This window comes from Zootoca vivipara, chromosome 14, assembly GCF_963506605.1.
Source record: "Zootoca vivipara chromosome 14, rZooViv1.1, whole genome shotgun sequence".
Lineage (NCBI taxonomy): Eukaryota > Metazoa > Chordata > Lepidosauria > Squamata > Lacertidae > Zootoca > Zootoca vivipara.
In genome coordinates this window covers 29,507,691-29,534,942 of record NC_083289.1, presented here as the reverse complement: position 1 = coordinate 29,534,942, position 27,252 = coordinate 29,507,691, and the positions used below count along the sequence as shown (strand labels likewise).

Sequence of the window (27,252 nt, the reverse complement as noted above, 5' to 3'; positions counted from 1 at the left end):
GTGCTATATGCCATTGCTGTTTTTCTGACATTCTCTATTTTCTCTTTTTAGAAGTCGAACTGAACCAGTGAGTGGAACTTCAAAAGCAGTATGTAAAAACACAATATCACACTTTTTTCCTTCTACACATTCACTTAATGTTTTTAAAGTAATGTAGCAATAAAATACTTTTCTAAATATTAATTTACATTGATTTCCCACAGAGAACCATTTATATTGTAAATACAATGTATTTTGAATCAGTATAGCAAAATAAGCAATGCAGATAATTTTAATGTGAATATTGACACTTGTGCAAAGTGACGCACTGTATTGCATATTGAATGCAAGATTATTTCCTGTATGACTATGTGTTGTACAGATACTGTATGATCATTTATAGATCATGTAAGATAAGGGTTTCACTGCTAAACGTGATTGCCTTGTTCAACATCTGTGTGTCTCTAGTTAGTAGCTATATGTTTGTATAGGTTGTTGTGTGCCTTTTTGTTTTCTTGAAATAAAAACATTTGGAGTGTATCTTTTTTTGCCACTATTGCATTGTATCACCTAGGCTTTGTTCTAAGTATTTCCCTTTATGGTTTTTGAAAACGTTGTCAAAAACCACATTAGTATTAAACTTGTTTTTGTTTTCTTTTAAATTGGGGTTCAGGCACATGTTGAAACATCAAGAGCAGTTTTATGCAGCTATAAATGTGCCCTGTCATACACAGTCTTTGCACACGACTTCCAATAGCAATAAGAATTTTTTTAAAAACCATCTAGAACTGGTATCCTGCACTTGCTTCCATTTTTCTGTGAGCAAGCACATAATTTAAATTTGTCACAGTAGTCAACATACAGGAAACATATTTTGGGTTAACAGCCCAGCTATAAGTCCTGCTACCTTTTTAAGAAACCTTCCCAGTTGAGGATAACTTGCCTTACTTCTTTCCTCTTCACCAGACAAATTCCCTAATGTTATTTTATGTTAGAAAAACTCTTAAATTGAAAACTGTAGTAAATCCCTCTGTAGCATACCATTGTGTATGATAACATTGGCAGCATGTTTCTTTCATTCTGGTGTATTAATTTTAGCCAGTAGTAACACATATTCTGTTCAGTATGGTTTTGCTTAATTTAAGATACTGCAAACCTAGTTCTAATTATTTTTCAGCTTGGCATATGTTAAGTGTACTTGTTTAAGTGTAGCTGGCTTGCTTTTTAGAAGAACAAAGCCCAAAAAGTTATTTTGTGGATTTATTGGTCTTGGTGACCAGTGAGAATATTGATGAAATCATGGTTAACTAGAAATGTTTGGTCTTTGTGTAGCCTTTCAAAATGTTAAACCACAGGCTGCATTTGACAACTCGTCACACATGTTTTAAAACTGCTTCCCATTTATAGTGACCCAATGACTGCTGTAATACATAATATAGTGGATTTGTGTAAGCTACACTTACCTAATTCTTTTTTCATGAGCAGTCCTTTTCTTTGCTAGTATGTATATAAACACGACTATATGTTCGTAAATAAAGTTCAACATTCATTTAGAATATTGTGTTCCCTGGCATGTCTATTATACATCTGGGTAGTTCTTGTAGTTTGATCAAATGTTTTTTAAATGTGTGGTTTTTTTAAAGCAGGCTTGCAAACAGGTCCACATAATTTACTAGCCTACAAACTTTTATCTACATTATAAGTTACTTGAGTTCTAAAGTGGGGGTGATGGGTGTACACTTTTTAAAGCTTCCCTGTCTCAAGTACCTGGAGGTGATTACTACTTCCTGGCCTAGAGGGTGGCTGTTTAAAGCCTGCTTTAAAGCTAAGGCAGAACACTGAGTTCCTTTACATGATTCATCTGCTATGCTGTCTTGCCCAGATGTCAACTGAGAATTCAAAAGAAAATTCTTTTGGGGAATAGGTCTTTCCAATTCTGTGTGAAGTGTTCAGTGCTCTGGGAAACTTTGTGTAGATGGTAGGGAGGAGATTTCAGTGCTTCCATGTGATACATGACAAAGCGAAAAACTCTGTAGGCTAAAGATGAGGCTTGGCACTGGGCTCAGAGTAGTATAGAATGCAGGTTTCTGTAGTCTAAAAAAGTCAACATGTTCTGAATTGTCAAGAATTCCCCAAAGTAGTACTTCTTTGATTGTCGTCTTGGTATCCAAAAAGTGTAGCATCTTTTTGGGTGGGCTTTCTGCATCTAATATAGACTGCTAATGTTCTTGACAAGGCCTCCACAACTCAGGTTTCCTAAGAAGGCAAGATGTCCCACACAGAGATTCCCTCTCCTGTGTTGCAGATAACTTGGGATCTAGGAAGTTGTGAACTCAATCATGTACAGGGCTGGATCTAACATGATCCTTCGTGCCATGGCACTGGGATTTTCTTAGCTCTTTGTGGCACTCTGAGTTCATTGTAGGGCATGGGTTTGACTGGGTGTGAAATGTGAATCAGCTGTTTGTGGCCATGCAAAGGAATGGAAATCAGGGGACTGACAGAAATCTCAACTGGAATTGATGACTTTTAAGAGCAAAGAGTTTAGCATTAAAGGAATAAGAGCAGCCAGAGGACTACCAACTACTAGGAGACCCAACATTCACTTGCTTGTGGTATTTTAGAGGCCAGGATGCAGTGTGTGTTCCCTTGTCCCTTTTCTCTTAAGCAAGGCTTTGCTTGTAATCTGTTCAGTGCTTTCCATGGGAAATCTTACCTCTGTGCCCATGTTCTATAACTTGCTTTATATGGCTGCAGCTGCTTACAGTAAATAACACTTGATGAGCTGTTAAGTTCTTCAGTTTACCTGCTCGGCCTGTTACCACACACAAAAATAACTGCCATGACACAGGTTATGAACTCATTTTTTTGAAAAGGCTACCTTTAGAAAGCTGTGTTTGAGTATACCACTTTAATTAAATTGCTGCATAGCTCAAGCTACAAAAAATGTTAGTCAGATAGCCCTGATTGTGATTGGTGGGGCATTATGGGGGTGAGGGCATTGCAAATACAACTCTGGCTGGCCACCCAGTTTTAGGAATGGTGACCAGGATCCACTCTTAATGCTGTCCCAAGTGTAGTTCTGGTGGGGTTGAATGGCAGCCATCCACTTGAGTGGGAGAAAGTAAAGGGGTACCCTAAGATAACTTTGGGCAAAGTGTGAAACCTATTGACTCAAGCATGTTCTCCCATCCTGCCCAACAGAGTCCTACAGAACTCCATAGAGGCAAGCTTAATTCTCTTTCAGGGTTGCTTCCATCTGCCTAACCCCATGTTTCACTCTGTCCCCCTTTTAGGCAGACATTGTAATACTAGTCACAAACACCTGAAATGTTGAGAGTGAGAAGGGAAATGTGTATTTTATTATCTCAATAGAAATCCATTTTTCTTCTTCAGCAACTTTTTGCATTACACTTGAAGACCATAAAACAATGCTTGTGTTTTATGATGTTATATTTCTGATTGCTTTCACTTCAGAGCTACTTGTAGGCACTACTTAAAACGTGTCTTAAAACTTACGTTGAATGTTGTATCCTAGGACTAGCATCTCAAAAATGTGGTTTTATTTACTTGGTGCCAGGCATGTAAGCTCTTGAGACCCAATCCTGGTACCTTCAAGCAAGATACCATCATGAGAAGTAGTACATGTTTTCATTGAGATTGTTTTCTAAAGCAGCAGCTAGAGTTCTATTCCTTGTGTCACAAGAAGGGCTATCTTACCTCATTACTGCATTTCTGGTATTGAATGCAACCTTATTCCAAAGTTAGTTCAAATGCAGCCTTTGCCAACCTGTTAGACTCTGGATGTTTTGGACTACAACTCCCATCAGCCCTTGCCAGCACAAGTCTTTAGGATGCTGAGGCTGATGCACTCCAAAGCACCTGGAGTGCACTAGGTTGGTGAAGGCTGTTGCTCTACAGTAAATGAAAAAAAGTTGATTTACACAATCTGGTTTAACACTCATGGCACCTCCAACAAAATAAAATCTTTTGCTTTAGGGGGCATCACTTCATTTTCTGAGCAGCATCCCAAGACTTGTCACAGAACCAAAGTCTGATTCTTTCGATAGCATGCCATTACTCTTAAATGGACAATAGCTGTAGTTTAGCCCAATGCTAGAAATCAAGTTCCTGAACTGATCCTGGGCTTCGAAAAATATTTGCCATTACTGATTTAGATATTACAAACAAAATTATTTAAATGTTCCCTCTTTATTTCAATAATTTCCATTAAAATGTAGTTTGAGAATCACATAAATATTTTAAGCACTTAATTCCAACACTTTTCCTGCCACAGAGCATTTAATTAGTACCCTGTTGCTATCGGCATTGGCTTTTTTTAGTTAAGCATTAACAAGTTTCCAGAGGCTTGGAATCTGCCAGTTTTTTTTTTAAATATAGGAAAATGTTTGGCTATTTTCTGTGGCTGCTTTGTGGAACCTACTGCAGCATGCTATTACATGCAGAATGAAGATTTTTAACTATTGAAAAAGTAATTTATTTTTACTGTGAAAAAATGTGGGCTTGTATATGTTGATCTCTGAACATAAAGCCTGATGAATTGATTCCATTGAGTGAGTGCAGCATTAGTTGCTCTCCTGTGAAACTGAATATTATGTATATCTGACTGCACAAACTGTACAGACAATGATATGTTTTGGCCAAAGGCTTCATTACTTTGAAAAAATGCCTCTCTGTAGGACTAGATCTTAATAACACAGTAGAGGCTAAATATTTTGCTTCATTTTGATTGTGGAACTTGAATGTGTGTTTAATTTTTTATGAACAGATTGATGACTCTTCTGCATCTATTTCTCTGGCCCAGCTTACAAAGGTATATATACATATATTCTTGTCAAATATAGCCAAATAAATTGTTGCTTGCTTGGTATTTTCAATGTTTTTATGCTGTGATCCTTATCTGGGTAATTTCTGTTACTGGTGCAAAGCATTTTTAGTAAAAAGTACCGAGCCTAAACATTGAAAATGTGTGTATATTTATTGATAACTATCCTGTAAAGAGTAGTTCCCAGTATGGGAAGATAGAAGGGGAGTCCCTTATCAGCCTCAACATAATGTTGCCGTTTTACTCATCTTCAAGACACAAAGAAGAAGCACCTCCGAAGCTGTTTTATCGTTTCTTTCATACGTTCCATTAATTTTGCATTGGAAAAATAGCACAAAGAAGAATTTTAATACTTTGGCTATTTATGGACTCCTAGGATTTCTCGGTGCAACAGCCAAAATAGAAGTATTTCCCTATCACATGGACACTTTACATGATAATTTTGGGATTCTGCATTCAAAGCCAGTGATAGTGCAATAATTTGCATATAAGTTGTACACTTGTAGTGTATGTAGTGGGTGGCAGCTATGCAACTAATTTGTTTGAACACAGACTGCGTAAATGTAACTGTTTATAGGAATATACCAATGTGTATGTGTGGCATATTAGCAAATGTGACCTTCTGAAACTGTTGTATCTGCCTTGTTTTGCTATGAAACTGCTTGCATTTTCTGCTCAATAATGTGTAACTTTGTCTGGGAAAGCACTAGTGATAACACTCATCAAGTAAATTAGCTGCTCTTTAAAATTCCTATTAAGCAGTGTTACCTAATACATTTGTGTTTCCTTTGTGAATAAAAATTGAAGTTACCGGTATGTGTTTCCATGAAAAACTTTATCTAGTAAAGTTGGGAAACTCTGAAGTGCATTTGCAAATACAAAATTTAAGTCAAGCAAGGTAGCTTTAGTTTGGTTTCCATTAGTGCTGTCCTTAAATTTGTCCTCAGTTCTGTAAGCTCGTGTCAAGTTCTATTTTTATTGAGGTTTGAAAAAATGTCCAAGAGGTATACAAGTTACAGAGAATTTAAGTATTTCTGACTATTTTGTAATATAAAGTAGTTGAAAACTGTTACTTGCCTTAAAACCTCTTCAATGCACAGAGTCTTTGCATAGAGGAAATGTGTTTAACAGTTTTCTGTTTTATTCCTATTATGTATTAAATGCCATATTTGAATTTTGGTCTATTCCTACTAATGTTTTGTGCTATTGGATGTGCTCTGTAAAACTGTTTGGGTTCAAACAAATTAGCTCAGTATTTGTAAAATAGTCTTGTGTAAATGTGAACAATTTAATAGTTGTTAATCTGGATTGTTAAGAAAAAAAATATGTATTTTAATCAACTGTTTAATAAAATGTTGAAACTAGCTGGTTGCTTTTGTGGATGAATGTATAAAGTATGTATGGCTGATCTGAATGTTAAGTGATTGAATATCTGAACAGTTAGTAAACCAGTCCCTTAGACCCTGCTTGTATCTGTTTATAGAGTATAATGAACCATCCTAACATGTACCAAGTTTCTGGAAACATTAGCTCAATAAGGGAGCTTCACATCTAGAGCTTGCACCTTAAGGGTAGTGTCATCTTGAAAGTTGTGTTTCCAAAACATTTTGTGCTGTCTTTAATTCCAGTTGGGAATAATTATTTTGTCTGAATTTTTTTGCGTGTTGGTGCGATGCAGTTTTTTTGGATACATTCAGTTGCACTCAGGCATTTTCCTTTTAAAGACATCTGAAAGGGAATATCAAGCCCATTTCCCAAGTTTTTAAAGGTGGTCTAGCTGGGCTTCTGAACCCTCAGTTTTCAGGATGACATTGTCCTTTTAAATATTTTAAGCATAAATAATGCATAGCATTATATAGCAAATTGAGGTAGTAGTGAACATCATCACTTTACAAAATGAAACAGCTCAATGGCTTTAATCTTGTAAGTATTACAGAAGGCATCTTTCAGAACACTTAACTCCAGACCATTTAAATTTATCACGGCAAACTGGAGCAGTTACACAAGCCATTACATAAGATACAAACTGCACCTATGGTTTAGTTAGAATGCCCCAGCAGAGTTTTTTATCTTTTCATTTTAGGTTAGCAAGTACACAAACATCATGTAACGGCATAAGGACTCCCTGGAACATCTTCAAGACAATCTGATATTAAAGAGCTGTTTTTGAGGCAACTTTCAGTTAGCTTTGTGCTGCTCTTTACAGGATTGGATGAGTGGTGTTTGTCTTTGACTGGATGGACTTAAATGTGTTTCTAATGTGTGTGTCAAATGATTACCTATTGAACAGACCGCCAATCTGGCTGAAGCCAATGCTTCCGAAGAAGATAAAATTAAAGCTATGATGTCACAGTCTGGCCACGAATATGATCCAATCAAGTAAGTCTTCAGCATGCCACAAACCTTTTTTTTAAGCTAACTTTGGAACAATTTACAGATTTACTATCTTCTTAATTAAAGCAAAACAGCAAAGGAACACACTTCTCTTCTTACACCTTTTTAGTTACATGAAGAAACCCCTGGGTCCGCCTCCGCCAACATACACTTGCTTTCGTTGTGGAAAAGCTGGCCATTACATAAAGAACTGCCCGACCAATGGGGTAAGAGGGACTATGGAGTGGAAGTTTTTATTTGTGTTAACTTGTTTATCTTTATTATCATAGATCTCCATGAAACCTGTAGCAAGAAAATTAAAGTTTTATTCCTTGGTTTATTGTATATGGGGGAGTGTAATATCCTGTTAAGTCCTTCTTTCTCTCAACTTTCAGATTGCGAATGTCTCTTCAATGATCCATTTGGTAGTGCCACCTTGTATTTGTATCACTGACTCTCCAGTAATGCAAGATCAGTGGGGTTGAGGGAGGGCTACCTGCCATGGAGTATTATTGTGGAGCACTGCTCACTATGAAAAGTAGTTTCTTAATGATAGCTTACAGTAAACATTCTAAGAGCAGTAGACAATTTTGTTCCAATTCTTTCATGCCTCGAATGGGATGTGACTGACTTAAATAGCATCCTTGGTGAAGCTGCAAAGTTCATGTCATGTGCCTGAACAATGTTGTTTCAACACAAGCCAAGAAGCTTAGTTAAATTTGGGCAGGGGGTCTGTTTGGAGAAGCTGTTGAATCATTATATTATAGCTGAGAGAGATCTTTTGTGTTTTTTACCCCCTCAATAGGACAAAAACTTTGAGTCTGTTCCCAGGATTAAAAAGAGCACAGGAATTCCCCGAAGTTTCATGATGGAGGTGCAGGACCCTAATACCAAGGGCGCCATGCTCACAAACACAGGGAAATATGCCATCCCGACTATTGATGCGTAAGTATGCAGGCCTTTATGGTGCCAGAAATGCTGTCTCTAATGTTCGATATTCCTAGGTAGAGCTTTGAAACTAGGGAATCTTATTTAATGTGAGCAGCATATTTGTAAAAAAACTAAAATAAAATACATCATAATAAGAAATGATTGTGAATGTTCGTGGCCATTCATTTATGGCATCAGACAGTGTCTTCAGCATCAGTCAAAAACATTGCTTTTCAAAAACACCCCCAGAAACACCTGGTTTTACCATTTTGCTGCTGCAGTAGAAGGAAAGCCTCCTGTTTATTGATTTCTCCTGGAACTATTCTCTTTGATAATTCTAGTTTGATGCTCTCCTCCAATGTTTTGGTTTGAAATTGTAAATTTCATTGAGTTCATTGAAGATAAGGCAGGATGTTATTCTAACAACATCCTAGTATTTATTTGACTAGGCCTGTGACTTGGGTCATATCCACACCATAAACAGAACATTACTTCTATCCACAAACTATAGCTTGTTAAGAGTGCTAGGAATGGTAGTGTTGACTTCCTTAGGCAGAAAGGTGGGACACGAGTGCGATAAATAATAATAAATATTAAACACATATATTTAATGCTTAACACCATGTATTGTCTCACCTTTTTAAGAGCAAGATGTGTGTCTCTGTTTTCAGTGCTGCTTATGCTATAGGAAAGAAAGAGAAGCCCCCTTTCCTGCCAGAGGAGCCATCGTCTTCCTCAGAAGAAGATGACCCTATTCCAGATGAGCTGTTGTGTCTGATTTGCAAAGATATAATGACTGATGCTGTGGTCATTCCCTGCTGTGGAAACAGCTACTGTGATGAATGTGAGTTCCATGAACTGGCTTGTGTGTGTCTGAATGTGATGGGAGAAGAGCAAGGCCGATTGGGTTTCTCCACCTCTAGCATTACCTGAGAAGGAGAATAGAAGGGTTTTACTTTAAAGTGTTGGGTACTTACTTGCACCTAGACTGCTTCATTATGGTTTTTAAGAGGCAAGAACTGGACTGGGGTTTTTAAGCCAAAATTGTTACTCTTCCTTTGACCCACAGAATTCTCCTTTTTCCTTAAGTTCATTGGCGTTTTAGGTTTATGGTACACTCTAAGATAGCAAAAGCCCATTCCACAGTAACTCAAGAGTGGCTTTTTTAGTGTGGTAGCACCTGTTCTATGGAACAACATCCCTCTTGAGATAAGACATGAGCTGGCTATCTGCACTCTCTGGAAACAGTTAAAGACATTTTTTGTCCGCAAGGCTCTGCCATGGGTGCTTAATTGGTGTGGTTTTCAATTTCATCCACTATTATTTTCTATAGATTATAGCTGTTTTGTACATCATCTTGATGTACAAAAGAAGGCAATAATACTATTAGTAATAAAAAAGCTGAAACTGTTGTGTTGCTTAAATTCTGACCTGCAATGCTTTATAAAGCAAGGACATTCCTTTTCAGGCATTGGAGTTTCCCTCTGCACCTCCATGCCTCTAGAAGGACAACCAACCAACCAACCATCCCCTTCTGGAGCAGCTGCTTTTCAGGAGGCATATGGGACTGCAGTGGGTGTACAGCTTTGGGACATGCCCTTTGGATCCCACAGTTGCTACTAGATTTCTATACTGATCTACTGTTTTGTGGCCTTTGCATTGTCCTTTTAGTTACAGTACAGCCACATTTAGAAGTCTTCTGGCATTTGTTGCTGTTTGCAGTCTTAGTAGCTGTGCTAGTACTGTACATGTGTAGCATTGAGCAGAGTGTGATGATTTATATAACAGCTACACATCTCACATGGCATTGAAAAATCATTCACAGGTATCAGAACATCGCTGCTAGAATCGGAGGAACATACCTGCCCAAATTGTCATCAGACAGATGTTTCTCCTGATGCGTTAATTGCCAACAAATTTTTACGCCAGGTAACTTGAGATCTATCTGTATCCAGTTCTGCATGCCTGAGTGTACATCTCTTTCCCCCTTATTCTTACTGATCCACTGTGTTGGCCTGGATGAGAAGGGGTGGGAGTTAAGTTGGTTTGGTCCCTCTGTGACCTCCCACCCAATAAATTGACCCACATGCTGTGTCCCTTCCTTCCTGCAGTAAAGGTATCCACAGCAAGATCTAATTTTTTAATGACCTCACCAGCCCTGATACCAAGTAGCACAGATGCTTTGATGCAATCTTAAGGAAGCTTTGATATGCTTATTCATTTCTCTTGACTGGTGATTTTTCTTCTCTAGGCTGTAAATAACTTCAAAAACGAAACTGGCTACACAAAAAGACTTCGCAAACCGCCCCAGCCACCTAGACCAGCAGTTCAGCGGAATGTGCCTTCATTACCAAGGCCAACAGGTTCCAGGCAGCAGGATCCCCTCATGATTCCAGCCACTTCTGCCCCTCTTCATACACCTGCATCCCTCACCTTGTCATCAGCTCCTGGCCAATCAGTATCTTCAACAGCCACGTTGTCAGTCAGCCATTCTGCCACCACATCTGCTAGTGAGGTCTCTGCACCAATGTCCCTGGCAATTCGTGCTGACAAGCCAGAAGGACCTTTCCGGTAGGTTGATTTGTAGAAAGAGGCCACTAGATTGACAGCTTGGCTTGGCTTTTATATTGTCCTGGGCTCTGGTGATACTGTGTCTAACCAGTTGTATGCCTATCTCCCTGTAAGGATTGACTGCCAATTCTTGAGTGTGTTTGTGTGTCTTAGTAACTTTTCTAAGGCTGTCAGTGAGTTTTCAAGTTACATGGGGTTCTTAGAAATCAAATCCAAAGTAAGGTATTTCAAGCCCAATGCTTGCTTTTGGCCTGTTAAAAATGAGTGTTCTTATGGGAGGGAAATGATGCTTATATGTTTTAACGAGTTACTACATCAGGCACCCCCAAACTGCGGCCCTCCAGATGTTTTGGCCTACAACTCCCATGATCCCTAGCTAACAGGACCAGTGGTCAGGGATGATGGGAATTGTAGTCCAAAACATCTGGAGGGCCGAAGTTTGGGGGTGCCTGTACTACATTGTTTTGAATTTCATGCAATCTCCAGGGATTGATTGATATTGCTATGCTTGTATCACATTTTGCCTTTTAAGGTTTTAGGTTTGAAATCTTAAAAGGCAAAGTGAGCTAGGTGAGAGAATATCCTAGTGAATTTCAAGAATTTCTCCTTTGGGTGCTGCAAGCATCCAAGAAAGCAATAACCACTCTTTATCTGTATTATTTGATTAAATTTCAAACTACAATGTTTTCATCGGCCATCAGCTCATTTCAGATGGTCCTCAAGAGCCATGCTATGGAGGGCAATTGATAACTATAAATTGCCAATTTGGATATCACAGCAAACTGATTAACTTTAAACAGGAAATGGAGAATGGGAGGCAGGGCAGGAGGGACCTGGTGAATCAATAGCATGTCAATTCTCCTGAAACCATGGCTTGAAAGGTTGTCTGAAATGAGCCATTGACTCCAGTTGAAGTTCATTAGAAGTAGTAAGGAGGTTTCTAAAGCCAGTTTCTAAAGCCCTAATTCAGGGGTGCCAATTCCTGACCATTTGCTGGCTGGGACTGGTGGTTGCTGAGAGTCTGCAGGGTCACAGTCTTCCTTTCCCTGCCCTAATTAGTAAAAGTAGTTCTGTTCTGATATATGCACCTCAAAACACTTTATTCATAGAGAAGTTCTCCCAACCATTTAATTATGTTTGTTGCTTTGTTTTGCCTGCTCTTCCCCACCTTTTTAGAGTATTGTGAATATGACTACCTCCAGAGTCTGCAGAATGACTTTTTAGCACCCAATCTCTCATTTTCAGTCTCTTTCCCAGTAGTTCCTAAGCTTGAATTTGCCTCTTTCACTGCAGTGAGGGCGATGGTATTGGACCAGCTGCTGCTATAGTGACTGCCTCAGAACACTCAAAGCCGCCTTCCTCACTGTCAATTAATACTGTGATGGAGGAGAAGGTAAGCTTTGTTTTGGAACTAAACTTGTTTGCACATTTCAGCAGCATCACAGTCTAATTCTGTTCCTCTTCCTTTTTGCAGGGCTATCAGGTTCCTGTGCTTGGGCAGCCAGCTTTGCCAGGACAGCTGGGCTGTCATGGGCATTCAATACCCACCATGGGTAAGTGGTACAACTTTGCTCTTGGCTATTTTTTCCAATAGGCCTGCCATCTACATTTAATAAGCAACTTCTTCCCCTTTTCAACATAGGTCAGCCGATGAGAACCAATCCTGTTCGCTCTGCAGGCAATAGGTCAGGCTGGGAGCCGTAAGTATACATCCAAAACATATTTTTTGTATCTTAGGTAGTAAGTTTAGAACATGATAAGCATATTAAATAGCTTGATATGCACAGAGAGGCTTTTTTAAAAGTTGCTGCTTAAAGGACCCTACTAAGCTCTTCTGTAGGGATTTGGTTTGGTTTTGAGCAACACTCTAACCTCACTCTATTTTTTAAAGTGTCAAACTGTTACAGGGATCCAGGAGACACCTTTAAAGTCCTAGCTTAGAAATAAATATAACTCCAGTTTATAATTTTTTTAAAAAAATATATTGATACTCCATTCCAGAAAAATAGGGCTGTATCCAACGAAGACATTGCATGATTGAAACAACTTCTGCTTGTGCAGTGGACCTTCTCCTCCTGCTGCAGGCCCAACCCCGAATCTGCTCTGGGGGTTCCCCAATACCACATGGCAGGTTTGGGAAAAGATGGGGGCATTTGTGGGGAGGAGAGAGAGGGAAGTTCCGTTTCACAAGTGGAAGTTACTCAACTCAACACAGTTCAATACAAACTCTTGTCTAGTCCAAAAGCCCTAGAGGAGAAAACAGAAGAGATGCATAAATGAAATACTGAGCTTTTAACAGAAGAGAAGATAAACTAGAACCCAAGCAAGGCCTAGTAGGTTTTTTCTTACAAATGAGAAATCAGTGTTGAAGGCCAGCTTAGAGAAGAATTAACTGCTTAAGATAAGATTCATTCCTGTGATTTAGTGGACCCCTGTAATGCTTTGTACTGGGGCTTTGTACACACAGGAATGTGCAGAAAAACTGGACAGAAGATGTACTCCAGTGTGCTGAACACTAAAGTTATTTTACCTACCCTGTTTTGATAAGTTGCTGGGGATAGACTAGGGCCCAGTTAGCGAGTAGTTTCACTTTCCTATTCATTTCAACAGGGTAAATCAGCTTCTGACAACTTGGTAAATTAAACAATTTTTAAAATAATTGAAAGGGGGCAGGGAGCAAAATGAGATGTTACAGGGCAACTGACTCCATAATTGCTGAGGAATACATGGAGTAGGTTTGCAAAACATTTTACAGCATATTTGCAGCAGTTGCTGGTACCCACATCAACACCATTAGCTGCCATTGGGCTAAAATAGGTACGGTAGTTTTTAGCACAGATTAAGTTACAGAGTGAGGGGCGGGGTTTCAAATTGCCAGGCAGCAGAATTTAGATGGCTTGAAGGCAGCCTCAAGTTTTTGAATTGCAAGCCATAGGCAGATGGTAGAGAAATCCAAACCCAGGCAGGTCTGTATTAGACATACTGTGCCGGGTATCTTTTTTAACGTCTCCAAAATGCCTGTGTACAAAAGAAATGCAGTTGAGATGGGGATGCTGGATGGCAGGCATTTAAAACAGCAGCAGTAGCAGATTAAGTAATGTTCATGAAAGGCTTGGAGGAGGAAAACTGTGGTAAGTGTTGTGTGTGACAGGGAGGGCTCTTGGGAGGATCTGTTGAACCGGCAGTGCTGAGGGGGAGCAAAAGAACAGTTTAGACTGGATAGGCTGTAAGACTGAGGATGGGCAGTTACTGCAGAGGGGTGCTATCCATTTCACGTTCCTCTCTTGAGAACAAGGGGCAAGTGTAACACTCAGTGACAACGTGTTTTTGGGTTTCTTTAGAAGTTCAAACCGAGGACGCCCGCATAGTGACCGTACACAAAGGACTCAGGCCCCAACACTGCCAGCATCAACACCAGTCTTTGTGCCCGTGCCTCCTCCTCCCCTGTATCCTCCTCCTCCCCATGCACTTCCTCTTCCACCGGGGGTACCTCCACCACAGTTTCCTCCTCAATTTCCACCTGGTCAGCCTCCACCTGCTGGGTACACTGTCCCCCCTCCGGGATACCCCCCAGCTCCAGCAAACATATCAACACCTTGGGTACCAACACCAGTACCAACGGCTCATTCAAATGCCATCCCAACGACACAAGCACCTCCTCTCTCTAGGGAGGAGTTTTACAGAGAACAGCGGAGACTTAAAGAGGAGTAAGTATTTGGCTCTGAATGAAGTTCCGTTATATTTCATTCTTCTGTTTCCGTAGAATATCAGACTGCAAAACTATGCTAAAAATGCGTCTGCCGTAAGCAAAAATGACATATAACGTGAGATTTCAAATGTTGGTTTTCACCAATAAAAATAATCCTTCAGATTTCAAACCCAGAAAACTGTAATTCTAACAAAATGCCATGAAGCATCTCTTGGAAACCTGCGTTGCTTTTTGCTTTGTTGTAGCATGTTCACATCTCAGTTGCATGCAGAGTCCTTTTTTGAGTGGTGTGGTTCTCTTAATGCCGCCTTTAACATTGCCCAATGACCTGACATCACGATCTCTCACTTTTGACAGGGAAAAGAAAAAGTCAAAGCTTGATGAGTTTACAAATGATTTTGCTAAGGAACTGATGGAATATAAAAAAATCCAGAAGGAACGCAGGCGCTCTTATTCCCGGTAATTGTTTTTATTGTGCCTGTATAGATGAGCCGGAACAAAATCCCCTGTTCTTTGCACCTTGCAGGTCCCCTATTCAGTCCGTGGCATCATATCTAGTTTTTGGGTCTTATGTAGTACAGAGATGGGGAAAGATGCTACCACTCAGTGCCAATGGGACTGGGCAAGGTGGGCTAACAGTCAGACATAGCATGGCTTATTGCAGGTACAGGGAACCTCTGGCCCTTCATATAATGCTGAAGTACATCTACCATCGACCTAGGGCTTGCTGATCAGAAGGTCGGCGGTTCGAATCCCTGTGACGAATGTTAGCCGCTTTGAGACTCCTTCGGGTAGTGATAAAGCGGGATATCAAATCCAAACTCTTCTTCTTCTTCATGTCAAAATGCAAGTAGATAAATAGGAACCGCTACAGCGGAAAGGTAAACGGCGTTTCCATGTGCTGCTCTGGTTTGCCAGAAGCAGCTTTGTCATGCTGGCCACATGACCTGGAAGCTATACGCCGGCTCCCTCGGCCAATAATGCGAGATGAGTGCGCAACCCCAGAGTCGGTCACGACTGGACCTAATGGTCAGGGGTCCCTTTACCTTTACCTTACATCTACCATCAGCCCCTCGGCAAGCACAACCAGTGGCCAGGGATGATGGGTGTTGTAGTCCGGCTATATCTGGAGGGCCAACGGTTCCCCAAACCTGGCTTACTATGTTCATAGGCATTTTTCCTATGAAGACTAATGCAGGATACAGATTTGCAACTGTTGCCCTACATTTCAACCTTGATGCAAACCACAGGCAATGAGATACAACTTCTTTTCCCCAATATTCAGAGGAACAACATACTAAGGCTTTGAAAGAAATATTGTTTTGGATTTTTAGGGGTTAAATAGTTCCTGGGCTATTTTGAGAATGCACACAAAATGTCCAGTAGTAGCTTTCTGTGAAAGTAAACTCTTAAATAAAGCCTAATGATTGTCTGCAGACCAAATAATTTCTGGATACTCTGTTAGCTAGTCACATAGAGCATGAAAATGTTTCCCAAAGAGGAGCTGTCACCATCAGCTGGCGAATTGCTTCTTAAATATTGGGTGTACAAAAGCAATTTGGTGATAACTTATTTGGTGCAGAGTGAGGAGCTATTCTTCATTGACAATAGTGATAATAATAAAGCTGTAAAAGTCCCACTGAGCTTGAATGAGTTGTTAGGGGTGCCCAGAAGAGCTCTGTGCATTGTATCCTTCTAGGTATCTGCAGTGACTGCTTCATAACAGATTATGTGACAAAAAAGGGAATGCTCTTCACTGTGACTGTGCCACATAATTTGTACAAAAGTGAAGAGGCTACAGTTATACATCTTTCCTTCCCCCCCTCCCTTTGCTTTGTTTCTTAAGGTCCAAATCGCCATATAGTGCATCTTCATACTCAAGAAGTTCCTATACGTACTCCAAGTCCCGATCTGGCTCATCCCGTTCTCGATCCTATTCTCGGTCATTCAGCCGTTCCCATTCCCGCTCCTACTCACGATCTCCTCCATACCCACGGAGAGCCAGGGGGAAGAGTCGGAACTACCGTTCCAGGTCAAGATCCCATGGATATCACCGCTCGAGATCCAGATCACCCCCCTACAGAAGGTATCATTCTCGATCGAGGTCTCCAGTTTACAGAGGCCAGTCCCCAAACAAGCGCCCTGTTCAGCAGCAGGCAGAAGGGGAAAGGGAATACTTTGGCCGATATCGAGAAATTCCACCTTACGACATGAAAGCATACTATGGCAGATCTGTGGATATGAGAGACCCATTTGAGAAAGAGAGATTCCGGGAGTGGGAGACCTACCGAGAGTGGTACGAGAAATACTACAAGGGCTACACAGCTGGAGCCCAGCCCAGGCCTTTGCTTAACAGGGAGAACTTCTCCCCAGAGCGCTTTGGTCCTCCTGGCCCTAGGCGAGAGAATTCCCCATATGTTCGGGGCCGTAGAGACGATTACCCTGGAGGGCTGGGCCATCGGAATCGGAATGTTGGTACCGGCTACTCTGAGAAGCTTCCAAGTAGAGAGGGCCATGGCATGAAAGAGGTGGCCAAACTGAAAGACAAGGAGGTTGAGATCCCACCAGGAGACGGGAAGGGAAACAAACACAAGAAGCACCGCAAGAGAAGGAAGGGGGACGAGGGCGAAGGCTTCCCCAATGCTGACCTGTTGGAAGGCTCACGGAAGCCACGGGATCCTGCCCCTGGGGATGAGGGCAGCAAGCCTGACCCACTCTTCATGCTCCCAAGCAGGGATGATGCTACTCCTGTCCGAGATGAGCCAATGGAAGCAGATTCCGTTGCCTTCAAACCCACTTCTGACAAGGAAAGGAAAGATAAGCCAAAGGCAAAAGCCGAGAAGACAAAGCGAAAAGCAGAAGGCCCTGCCACTACCAAGAAAGAGGTGCAAGTGAAGCCAGCTAAAACACCCCAAGAGAAAGTGGAGGCAGATCGTGAAAAATCCCCCCGGGCAGATCCTCCTGCGAAAAAAGCCAAGGAGGAGTTGCCAAAGGCTGATCCTATTAAGTCAGTGTCCTCTCAGAAAGATGAGAAGGCACTTGGTACGCCACGCAAGGTTCATCCCCGAAGCTCAAAAGAGCATCCAGAAACCAGATCAGCCAAGGAGGAGAAGGCCAAGAAAGATCCCCCCAAGGAAGTCAAGCAGGAGAAGCAATCGAGTAAGGAGGAGAAGTCAAAGAAACCTGTGGACAAGAACAAGCCTGTGGATGCAAAGCCAGAGAAAAGGAAAAGGAAAGCCGAGGAAAAAGGAGACAAAGATCACGAAACGCCGTCATTAAAAATGTCCAAACCTGACATTGTAGAGTCGAAACCGTTGCCAAAGGGGAAAACTGAGCCAGAGGGTGAAAAAGCAGAGAGGACCCCTGAAAAGGACAAAGCTGTTTTGCCAGTTGCTCCTGCAAAAAAGATTAAGCTGAACCGAGAAACTGGCAAGAAGATTGCCAGTGTTGAAAATGTCCCCCCAGTGAAGGAGGCTCCAGCCGAGAAGCCTGAGCCACCCCCCAGCAGCAAAGGGAAACAAGAGAAGGCGAAAGGGAAGCTGAGGAGGAAAGCCACAGCTGCCGATGGATCCGGTCTGACGCTGGTTGATTACACCAGGTACCTCCTGATTAAAACTTAAAAATTAATTTCACTTCCTGTCCATGTCATGTTGAGTACTGCCTCCTTTCTTAGGCTTTGATTTGGCCTCTCTTAAACCCATGTGGAAGTAGAAGATGAGTAGCTGACGTTGTTTGGTCTGGATCTTTCGCCCTATGTACAAGCCAGATCAATCCCTCTGATATAGATCAGTTGCCCTCCAGTCCCAAGCAGTCCAGATTGAGTCATGGCCTTTTAATTTCCCTTCTAGCATGAGGTTTTTTATGAAGCAATTTGCCCACCTTTCCTTGAAGTCTGGACTGTGTCGGTTATTTTGTGCCTGTGGCTAGGTAAAGTGCACTTGCCATTGGGTCTGGGTAGCCCATTGGGAATCTCACTTCAGCATTTTCCATCGAGGGGAAGGAATCATTGCCTAGTGTGGTTTACTAGTGTTAATTTATCAGGGCTAATCTGTAATCTGTGGGTGAGGGGGGGCTTTCAGAGTTCCTCATTTGCCCTGGAGGCCCATCCCCCCCCATAATATCTTAAAGGTAAAGGGACTCCTGACCATTAGGTCCAGTCGTGACCAACTCTGGGGTTGCGGCGCTCATCTTGTGTTATTGGCCAAGAGAGCCAGCGTGCAGTTTCCAGGTCATACCTACCTGTCACTTCTGTCATGCCTACCTGTCACTTAATATCATTTGATGTCAGGGATGCAAAGTGCCCTCGTGACAGGTGGGGGAAATAGCCAAATCGGCTGTGTCAGGCAATGGTTATTTCCCCTTGTTGGAAAATGCTAAAATAAGATCTGCAAGGGGTCACAAAGGCTTGATGGAAAAGGTTACATCTGGATTTGGATCCACACAGGAGCTCCTGATTGAAGTTCCCAAGTAGACCTGATGTCTGCTGAAAGCAGTACAGTTTTATATTCCATGCCAAATGCAAACAGCAAAGGAACAATTGGGAGCCTCTGCAAGAACCACTTGCATTTGGCACTGTTTCAGTTTGGCACTGAGTGCCCACTATGCTACTTTTGGCCAGGTTAGATCCGATCTGGCAGCATGGCTTGCATTCATTGCTGCATTTTAACAACATTGAATGCATGGCACGCTCGCAAAAGAACAATCCCACCTTCCAAGTGTGGCCTGCAGAAGGTTTGCCATAGCTGAAACCAGCCCACTGTGTCAACGAGAAATCTCTTGAATCACAACAGCCCCTCTCTCTAAAAGTGTAGGCTGTGAAGAATTAAGGCTTGGTTACTAAGTTTAGTTTTCTGTAGTGGGACATGTCGCCTGGAAAGGGGGGATGGGACTCTGGACCCCAACATTCCTGAGGGGAAAAATAAACCCCAGGCCAGTTCCTTGATGCAAGGGCTGTTTTTTATGTGAAAATAAAATAGTAAAGTGGGGCTTTTAGCCCTGCAAAAAAATGAATATACCCACAATCTAAATTTGGAATTAAATTATGCTGCTTTGATGTCTTCCTTAATAGCCTGTCTTTGGTTTTTCTTTCCTTAGCACCAGCTCTGCTGGAGGAAGCCCTGTGAGAAAGTCAGAAGATAAGCTGGACATGAAGCGAACTGTCATCAAGACCATGGAAGAGTACAACAATGACATAACAGCCCCTGCCGAAGATGTCATTATCATGATCCAAGTTCCTCAGTCCAAGTGGGATAAAGACGATTTTGACTCTGAGGAGGAGGAAGAGGAGGATGTTAAATCAGTGCAAGTTCCTTCTGCAGCTGGGAAGCCCTCAAGTGTCATCAAGAATGTCAGCACAAAGCCATCCAACTCCCTCAAACACAGTGAAAAGGATCCTGAAAGTTCACAGCCTGAGTCCAAAAACTCCAAAACAGTGTTATTGTCCAATGAGAAAGGGAAACTCAAAGAGAGGGATCACACGGCATCCGACAAAGACTCTGAGAAAAGGAAGAGTGGCACTCAACAGGAGAAGGAGCGCTCCGAACGCAGTGCTGAACAAGGCAATGCAAAGAACTGCTCTTCTAACTCTTCCAAAGAGGCCAGGTCTTCAGATAAACATGAATCTGCCCATGGGTCTTCTGGGAAGGATTTCACACCTAACCGGGACAAAAAGTCTGACTATGACAGCAGCAGTAGCAGAGACTATTCTGGTTCCAAGCGAAGAGAGGAAAGGAGCGACCTGGCACGGAAAAAGGTCTCTCCTCCTCGCAGCCGTGATTCTGCCACCTCTGGACAAAAAAACAAGGCCAGGGATGAGCGAACAGAGCAGCCCAAAAAGGAGGCTGGGGACTCAAAGCGAGGCAGTTACAGCCCTCCAAGGGACCGGAGGCCAAATGACCACAAAGCTGCTTACGACTCCAGGCGTTCTGCAGAACAACACAAGTCCCAGGAGAGAAGTTCGGGCAAGGAGAGAGAGAAACGCCCGTCCTCGGATACCACCTGGAGCAACAAGGAGAGGGTAGCAGGTGGGAACAAGTCCTTGCACCGGCGCTGCTCACCAGAGGCAAGAGAGCCAGGGACAACGGTGCCAAATGACAAGGGCACCACCAAGCCGAAGCCTCTGCCCAGCCACTCTGCCCGCCTCTCGTCTGACCCAACGAGGGAGACCGACGAGGCAGCTTTCGTCCCAGACTACAATGAGAGCGACAGCGACAGCAACGTCTCTACAAAGCAAGAGGACTCCCCTGGAAGAGCCACCCGGGAGGGGAAGGATAAGGCCTCCGAGAACAGTAAGCCCAAGGAGGGAGAGGTGGGGGCAGCAGTCTTGGCCCCCCCAGCTGGTGGGAGCCAGAGCCAGAGCAGCCCCAGCATCAGCCGCAGCCAGAGCCCTTCCGAGAGCCAAGGCCGGAGCCGCAGCAGCAGCGCCAGCTCAGCCGACAGCCAGGACAGCAAGAAGAAGCGGAAGAAGAAGGACAAGAAGAAACACAAGAAGCACAAAAAGCATAAGAAGCACAAGAAGCACGGCGGGACAGAGTCGGAGGCAGAGCGGAGCCAAAAACACAAACACAAGAAGAAGAAGTCGAAGAAGAACAAGGAGAAGGAGAAAGGAGACGACCAAAAAGCTAAGGCGGCCCCCCTCTAGGGCAGAGGGCGGGGCAGGGGGTGGACCGACCTACAGAGGGACTGAGTCGCCTGTGTGAAATTTTGTTATAATGTAAACAAATGAGAGCCTTGTAAATAATGCCATGACGGGCCCTGTGCTGCACTTACACAATTGCTGCTTGATTTGATTTTTACATCAGAGCTTTATAAAGTGAACATTTTGTACAGACTTGTGAGTTGTGACCATGTGATATGGGGGAGGGAGGTGGGTTTTTTATTTAATTTTATTTTTATTTGGGGGGGGCTCTTTTAACCACCATTAAAATAGTTTGGGTGGTGTTTACTGTACTGTGAAAAAATTCACACTTTTTTTTAAAATTGCCTGTCAGGAAAAAGAAAAGGGCTGGTATCGGTTCTAAAATATCAGCCAGAGGACTTGTGGAATGCATTACAGCCCTGTTCTGTTACTTTTGGATTACAATAAAAGAAGAATTCATTAAACTTTATAATCAATGTGTTAGATTTGCAGCACCAGCTTTAATCAGGCAAGGAAGGGAAGATGACCCTCACCTCCCCAATGAGCTCTTCTACCCTTCATGAGAAATTGTCTGTCTCCGACAGAACTTATTGGTTTAACACAGAGAATGTTAAACTGGAGGGTGGGTGGCTAGGAAGCTCTGTGAGCATTAATCTTTGAAAGCAGCCAAGTTTGCTCTTCCACGTAGAGAACTTGGACTGGTAAGTGCATCATACTAGGAGGCTGCGTGCTTAAAGCAGCAATCCTCAAGTCTGTGGGGGTGGGCTCCCTTTGGGGACCTGAACACGATGTGTGACCCTTGCCATTGGACCCATATTGGTCCACATTTTGATGCATAGTGAGGATGATGGTTGGGGTATAGTGGTTTAAATGGAAGCTTGGCTTTCCAACCAGGCTGATTCAAGGTTACATGACAGCCAGCAATAATTGCCTCAGGCAGGATTCCAGACTGCCACAGGGCCCCTTAGCTTGGTGAGCAACAACCCAAACCCTATGCTCTGCTAAGCAGCCAGAGCAGGTGGCTGGGGTTCATTCTGTGCAGCTAGCCAACATTGGCTCCTGCCAGCAATTTGGGAGATTCATTTCAGCCTTTTGTTGTCAGCACTGTCAGTTGTTAATTCTGTCAGACTTAAGATTTTTGGAGGCGAAATTGTTTTTTTGAATTTGGCGTGTTTTATTGCCTCAAAAGGTTAAACACCAAGTAAGGAGTTCCTGTTTTTAATAAGTAAAATATATATCCTGCAGCATTAAATTGCAATGCTAGATTTCTAATGCCTTGAAATTTCAGGTAAAATCATGGAATGGTGCTGTCAGTTGAACATGAAATTTTCATGCTCATTTTAAAGGTGTAGATACAGACTTGGACACTGAGTAATTTTGCTCTGACACTTTGGAGAGTGGGTGCTGCATTGCTCCTGCTCTCCCCAGTGGGCCAAAGAAAGTCCTAATATTCCTCCATGGTGTTAGAGCAAGTAGGCAAAAAGGTACAAGCCAATACTTGGCTGTTTCACACTAATACTTGGCTATGATTCCCTCAGTTTGGCTAGCACTACACATGGTTGCAAAGTGGTCACTGGGAGTTTCCACAAGAGGTATTAAACAAAAGAGGAGCTTGCTGGATCAGGCCAATGGCCCATCCAGTCCAGCACCCTATTCTCTCAGTGGCTAACCAGTTGCCTCTGTGGGAAGCCCACAAGCAAGACCTGGGTGCAGCACCTCTTTCCCCAATTGCATTTTCTAGCACCTGCCATTATTGCCTCTAATGGTGGAGGTAGCACAGACCCCTTGTGACTTGTAGCCATTGATAGCCTTATTCTCCTCTGTGAATATGTCTAAATCACCTTTAAAGCCATTGGTGTTGGTGGCCATCACTAGTTCTTATGGGAGCAAATTGACATAGGTAGACTCTGCTGTGAAAGACTGTTAAAATATGGACCCCAGTACTCCTGCTGCGGGTGATCTAGACATAATTCACAGAGCAGAATAAGGCTATCAATGGCTACAAGGGGTGTGTGCTACCTCCACTATTAGAGGCAGTAGTGAGCACAGTATAGAGGTGAAACACTTCCTTTTTTTATACATATGCTGTGATCCTGTTACTGCAGCCTCAGCTTTCATTAACATTTCTGAAAGACTTTTCACGTGTACCACTGCCACGTCAGGACTCCCTCATCCAGCTTATAGTTGTGACTTTGGTGCTGAAACACAAGGCTACCTTTTATCTTTGGAATTTCATCTCAGTTTCAGCACAGCTTTCCAACATGCCATGTTCATTTTCATTCTTGATTTCATCTTTGGTGGTTCCCCTCATAGCTTTGTGTCATTTGAAGATTTGATGAGCTCGCGTATGCCCCTGCCACCACAAATTTATAAATACAGTACATTTACCAGCTTGGGACCTAGGCCAGAGCCCTGTGGCGTTCCAGAAGAGACAGCTCTCCAGGTGGATGTAAGCCATTAATGGGTACTCGTGCTGTTGTTCAACAGCTACCTAACAGTAGCATCATCCTGCCCATATTTTAACCATTGGTCAAAAATATGAGAGAATTTATCATATGCTCTTCTGCAACCAATTTATACTGTCTACCACATTTCCATGAACTACTAAGTTAGTAGCTAAGATAAAAATGATTTGGCATGTCTTGTCCTTCAGAGACCCTCACTGGTTTAGTAATAAAACTTCATTTCCCATGCTTTGAAGGGGCAGGTATACTTTTTTTCTCCCATATCAGTTTTGTTCTAACAGTCAGGTTATATTGGGTCCTGGGTGTATGAAATTCAGGGTTCCACTCACCCTTAACATTTCAACACCACCATGAGCAATTCAACCAAGGCTGTTGGCTGTTTGTTGGCCCAAACATCAATAACGCTTCAGAACATACTGGGGTATCTGTTAAAGTTGGTTGCTTAAGGATATTCACTTAAATGGGGCTTCTTAAAAGTGGCATCCCATTATGCGGAGTACAGCCCTCTTTCAACAACAACTCTCAGGTTCAGTGTTTTGGATTTGGTTCCTCCCTATCTGAGATGCTCAGCATGTTAACAGTTTTTCATTTAGCTGAGCCTTTTAATTTCCCCATTAAGGAATCTCAGCTCTGCATGCTGCCTTGATTAAGGAGAAGGAAATTGCCATTTATAGACTACCATTTATGTTGACTTTAAAACTTGGGTATTTTGAGCAGTACTGGATAACTGCATCTCTCTCAAGCTGACGGTCCTTAGATTCATGGAACAATGCCTCCTCTGACCACTTCAAGGGCCACCACATTCTCTATATGGCAAGAAGAGATCCATTAGAATTGGACTTCCCTGCAGGCAGAGTGTTCGGTGGGCTGGAGAGGAGCTGGCTTATTCCGACAGGCTCCCCCATGTGCAGGAAGGCAGGGAAGAGGCTGCTTAGTAGGTGTGAGTTTACAGGTTCATCTCTTCTCCTTGCCCCAGCTTTCTAATTGCACAGGGTACTTGGCTATTCCTCTGTACTTAATGATGGGAAATGGGCCTCCTTTGGGGAACCCAAACTGCTTAGGCAGTGAAAATGTATAGCACTTGATAGCTGTGGTTGCAAGCATCTCTGCTGTGACAGAGCTACACATAGACAATTGTTAACTTTACAGCTCATAAGCTCATCTGTATTATTGCAATGGGCCTATAAACACACAAAACTTCTCAAATACTTAAAATACACCGAATTTCCAGATTTCTATGGAAAGATCATTACTGCTCCAGATGTTTTAGACTACAGCTCAGTCCTGCCCTGGGCCATCTCGCAACACCACAGTATCCATTGTAACCAAGGAACTAAACATCAGAAAAACAGCAGCCACAGATGTCAGGACACCAGAATCTGAAAGAGTCAGTCTGGGTGAACAGAGCGGTCAGCCTTCCCCAGCCAGGCACCCTCCACCTGAGGAACCTCCCTTACACTGAGTCAGACAGTTGGTTCATCCAGCTCATTACTGTCTGCAGAGACGGGCAGCAGTTCTCTTAAGGTTTCAAAGGGGATTTTCCCACCCGTACCTAGAGATGCCAAGGAATTGACCTGGGACCTTCTGCACACAAAGCGGGTGCTCATTGAGCTGAGATCCTAGTCCTCATGGTTTTGAACAAAGGCCTGATTTAAACAGCAAAAACATCGTTGGCCCATGTAGCTCATTACTGTCCACTGACTAGTGGTGGCTGTCCAGGTTTTCAGGCAGGGACATTCCCTGCCCTATCTGCAGATGCCACTAGCAGAGATCCAACCTGGGGCTGTCTGCGTGTAAAGTGGATGCTCTGCCACTCTGGGCTCCTGTTTTCCTGCAGCCAAACTCAACTTTCTTCGGATTTCCTTCTGCTCCCCAACTCGAGGGCATTCACGGTGTAGCAACCAACCTGGCAGTTTTCCAGTGCCGCCCTCCCACCCGCCCTTCCTCTGGCCTGCTCATTTCCAGAGAGGCTGGGCAGCTCATCTTGGCTGGTTGCAGTGCCACATTCCTCTCTGTTCTAGTGGATGCCGTGTGCCACTTCCCAGGATCCGAGGAGCCAGTGGCACCTCGCCCAGATGGCATCTCTCTCTCTCTCTCTCAAGGAGGTAGTGGAGCACCGAGGAAGCTGCCTGGCACTGGCATCCTCCGCAAGGGACAAAGTTGCCTCCCAGGAAAAGAGGGAGGGAAGGCACTTCATGTGCCAAGGTGCCATCTGGAGTGTCTCTTTGGCCTACATGAATGCCTCCGTGCCTGTCACCAGCCGTGGTTCCCTTTGTGCTGCAGAGAGCCGGGGGGGGTGTGCAGCCCGAGATTTCTCCGGCATCATTTGTCGGCCTGCCTCCTTGTGCCAGCAGAGCAGGTAGGAAGCAAACCCACCCCTTTTCTCCCGCTTAATTGGGGGCACAAGCTGCCCTCAGCCATTGTGCACCAACTCTGGCTCGCTTAATGGTATTGATTGCATTTGTACCCCACCTTTTTCTCCAAAGAGCTCAAGGTGGCATAGATAGTTCTCCCTCCAAAAATGTTTCATTTAATTCCCCACAACAACCCTGTGAGGTAGATTAGGCTAAGAAGGAAGGACTGCCCAAGTGAGCTTCATGGCTGAGTGGGGATATGAACCCTGGTCTCCCAGGTCCTAGACCAACACTCCTCCCCACTACGCCACACTGGCTCTCAAAAAGCTCAAGGCCTATTTAAATCTGGGTGTTTGCATGCATGCATTCATTCAATCATTACATTTCATAGAATCATAGGATGGTAGCGTTGAGAAGGATGCAAAGGGCCATCTAGTCAACCCCTTGCAATACAGGAGTCACTCCTTTTTGCTCCAATGAGCCCAAGGGTTCTCCCCCACCCACCCAATCTTCACAACAACCCTATGAGGTAGGTGACGCTGAAAGGCAGTGGCTGGCTCAAGGTTGTCCAGTGAGCTTCATGACCAAGTGGGGATTTGAACCCTGGTCTCTCCCAGGCCCTAGTCCAACACACTAACTCAGGCATCCTCAAACTTTGCCCGCCAGCTGTTTTGGGACTACAATTCCCAGCATCCCTGACCACTGGTCCTGTTAGCTAGGGATGGTGGGAGTTGTAGTCCCAAAAACATCTGGAGGGCTGAGTTTGGGGATGCCTGCTCTAACCGATACACCACATTGGTGGTCAACTCTTGGCTGTCATAAAGACTTCACAACGGAATTGTTACCCTCACCTGTTGGGTGGCCACCCTAGGTGGCAAGGAAATTACCCAACACTGGTCCCTGACCCCAAGAGGATTCGGTGCCTTGACTGCGAATGCAGGTCTTGCACCAAGAATCACCTCCTGGCTAACCCTCCCTCTGCTGCTTTTCGGCCTCTGGTTTCTGCCCGCAATGCAGCTCCTATTGATTCTTCCCTTAGGCCATTCTGGCTGTTCTCCAGCCAATCTGCTCAGCTGCTCTTGGACCCAGTTCAGTCTTGTCAGTCTGAGATTGCTCATCTCCTGTCTTGACTTGATTTGACCCTAGGCTATGGTGCCGATCTGGGAAAGATTCCAGGACCCAATGCTGCAAGTCCATTCCAATTCAGGCTTCTGGCTCCCATTCCCACCAGCCCACTGTTTCAGAGCCATGTATGTTCTGTGATTCTGCACAGTAGTCTGGGATGGAGAGTAACGTGCTGGATTCTGATAAATTCAGCATTTAATTCCGCCCCCCCCCCAGCAAGTTGCTAGTCCATATGACTGCCAAGTAGGTCCAGATGAAAACTC

General features: G+C 43.4%; 1 protein-coding gene across 3 annotated transcripts in view; it reads left to right on the top strand.

The window, feature by feature from the left end:
• The window catches only part of RBBP6 (RB binding protein 6, ubiquitin ligase), a 34,800-nt gene extending 9,423 nt beyond the window's left edge, over positions 1-25,377 (top strand). Inside the window, exons 3-17 of one of the 3 annotated variants that reach the window (XM_035130767.2) lie at positions 52-88; positions 4,769-4,813; positions 7,116-7,204; positions 7,329-7,425; positions 8,004-8,143; positions 8,800-8,972; positions 9,954-10,057; positions 10,380-10,699; positions 11,993-12,092; positions 12,174-12,252; positions 12,342-12,399; positions 14,041-14,406; positions 14,766-14,867; positions 16,255-18,006; positions 19,503-25,376. In XM_035130767.2, coding sequence (XP_034986658.1) covers positions 52-88; positions 4,769-4,813; positions 7,116-7,204; positions 7,329-7,425; positions 8,004-8,143; positions 8,800-8,972; positions 9,954-10,057; positions 10,380-10,699; positions 11,993-12,092; positions 12,174-12,252; positions 12,342-12,399; positions 14,041-14,406; positions 14,766-14,867; positions 16,255-18,006; positions 19,503-21,048 — 5,008 coding nt within the window. In that variant the 3' untranslated portion in view covers positions 21,049-25,376. Of the gene's footprint in view, positions 1-51; positions 89-4,768; positions 4,814-7,115; positions 7,205-7,328; positions 7,426-8,003; positions 8,144-8,799; positions 8,973-9,953; positions 10,058-10,379; positions 10,700-11,992; positions 12,093-12,173; positions 12,253-12,341; positions 12,400-14,040; positions 14,407-14,765; positions 14,868-16,254; positions 18,007-19,502 lie in introns of all 3 variants that reach the window. The other 2 variants (XM_035130768.2, XM_060282677.1) reach the window with 2 other exon arrangements.
• Positions 25,378-27,252: the final 1,875 nt, after the last annotated feature.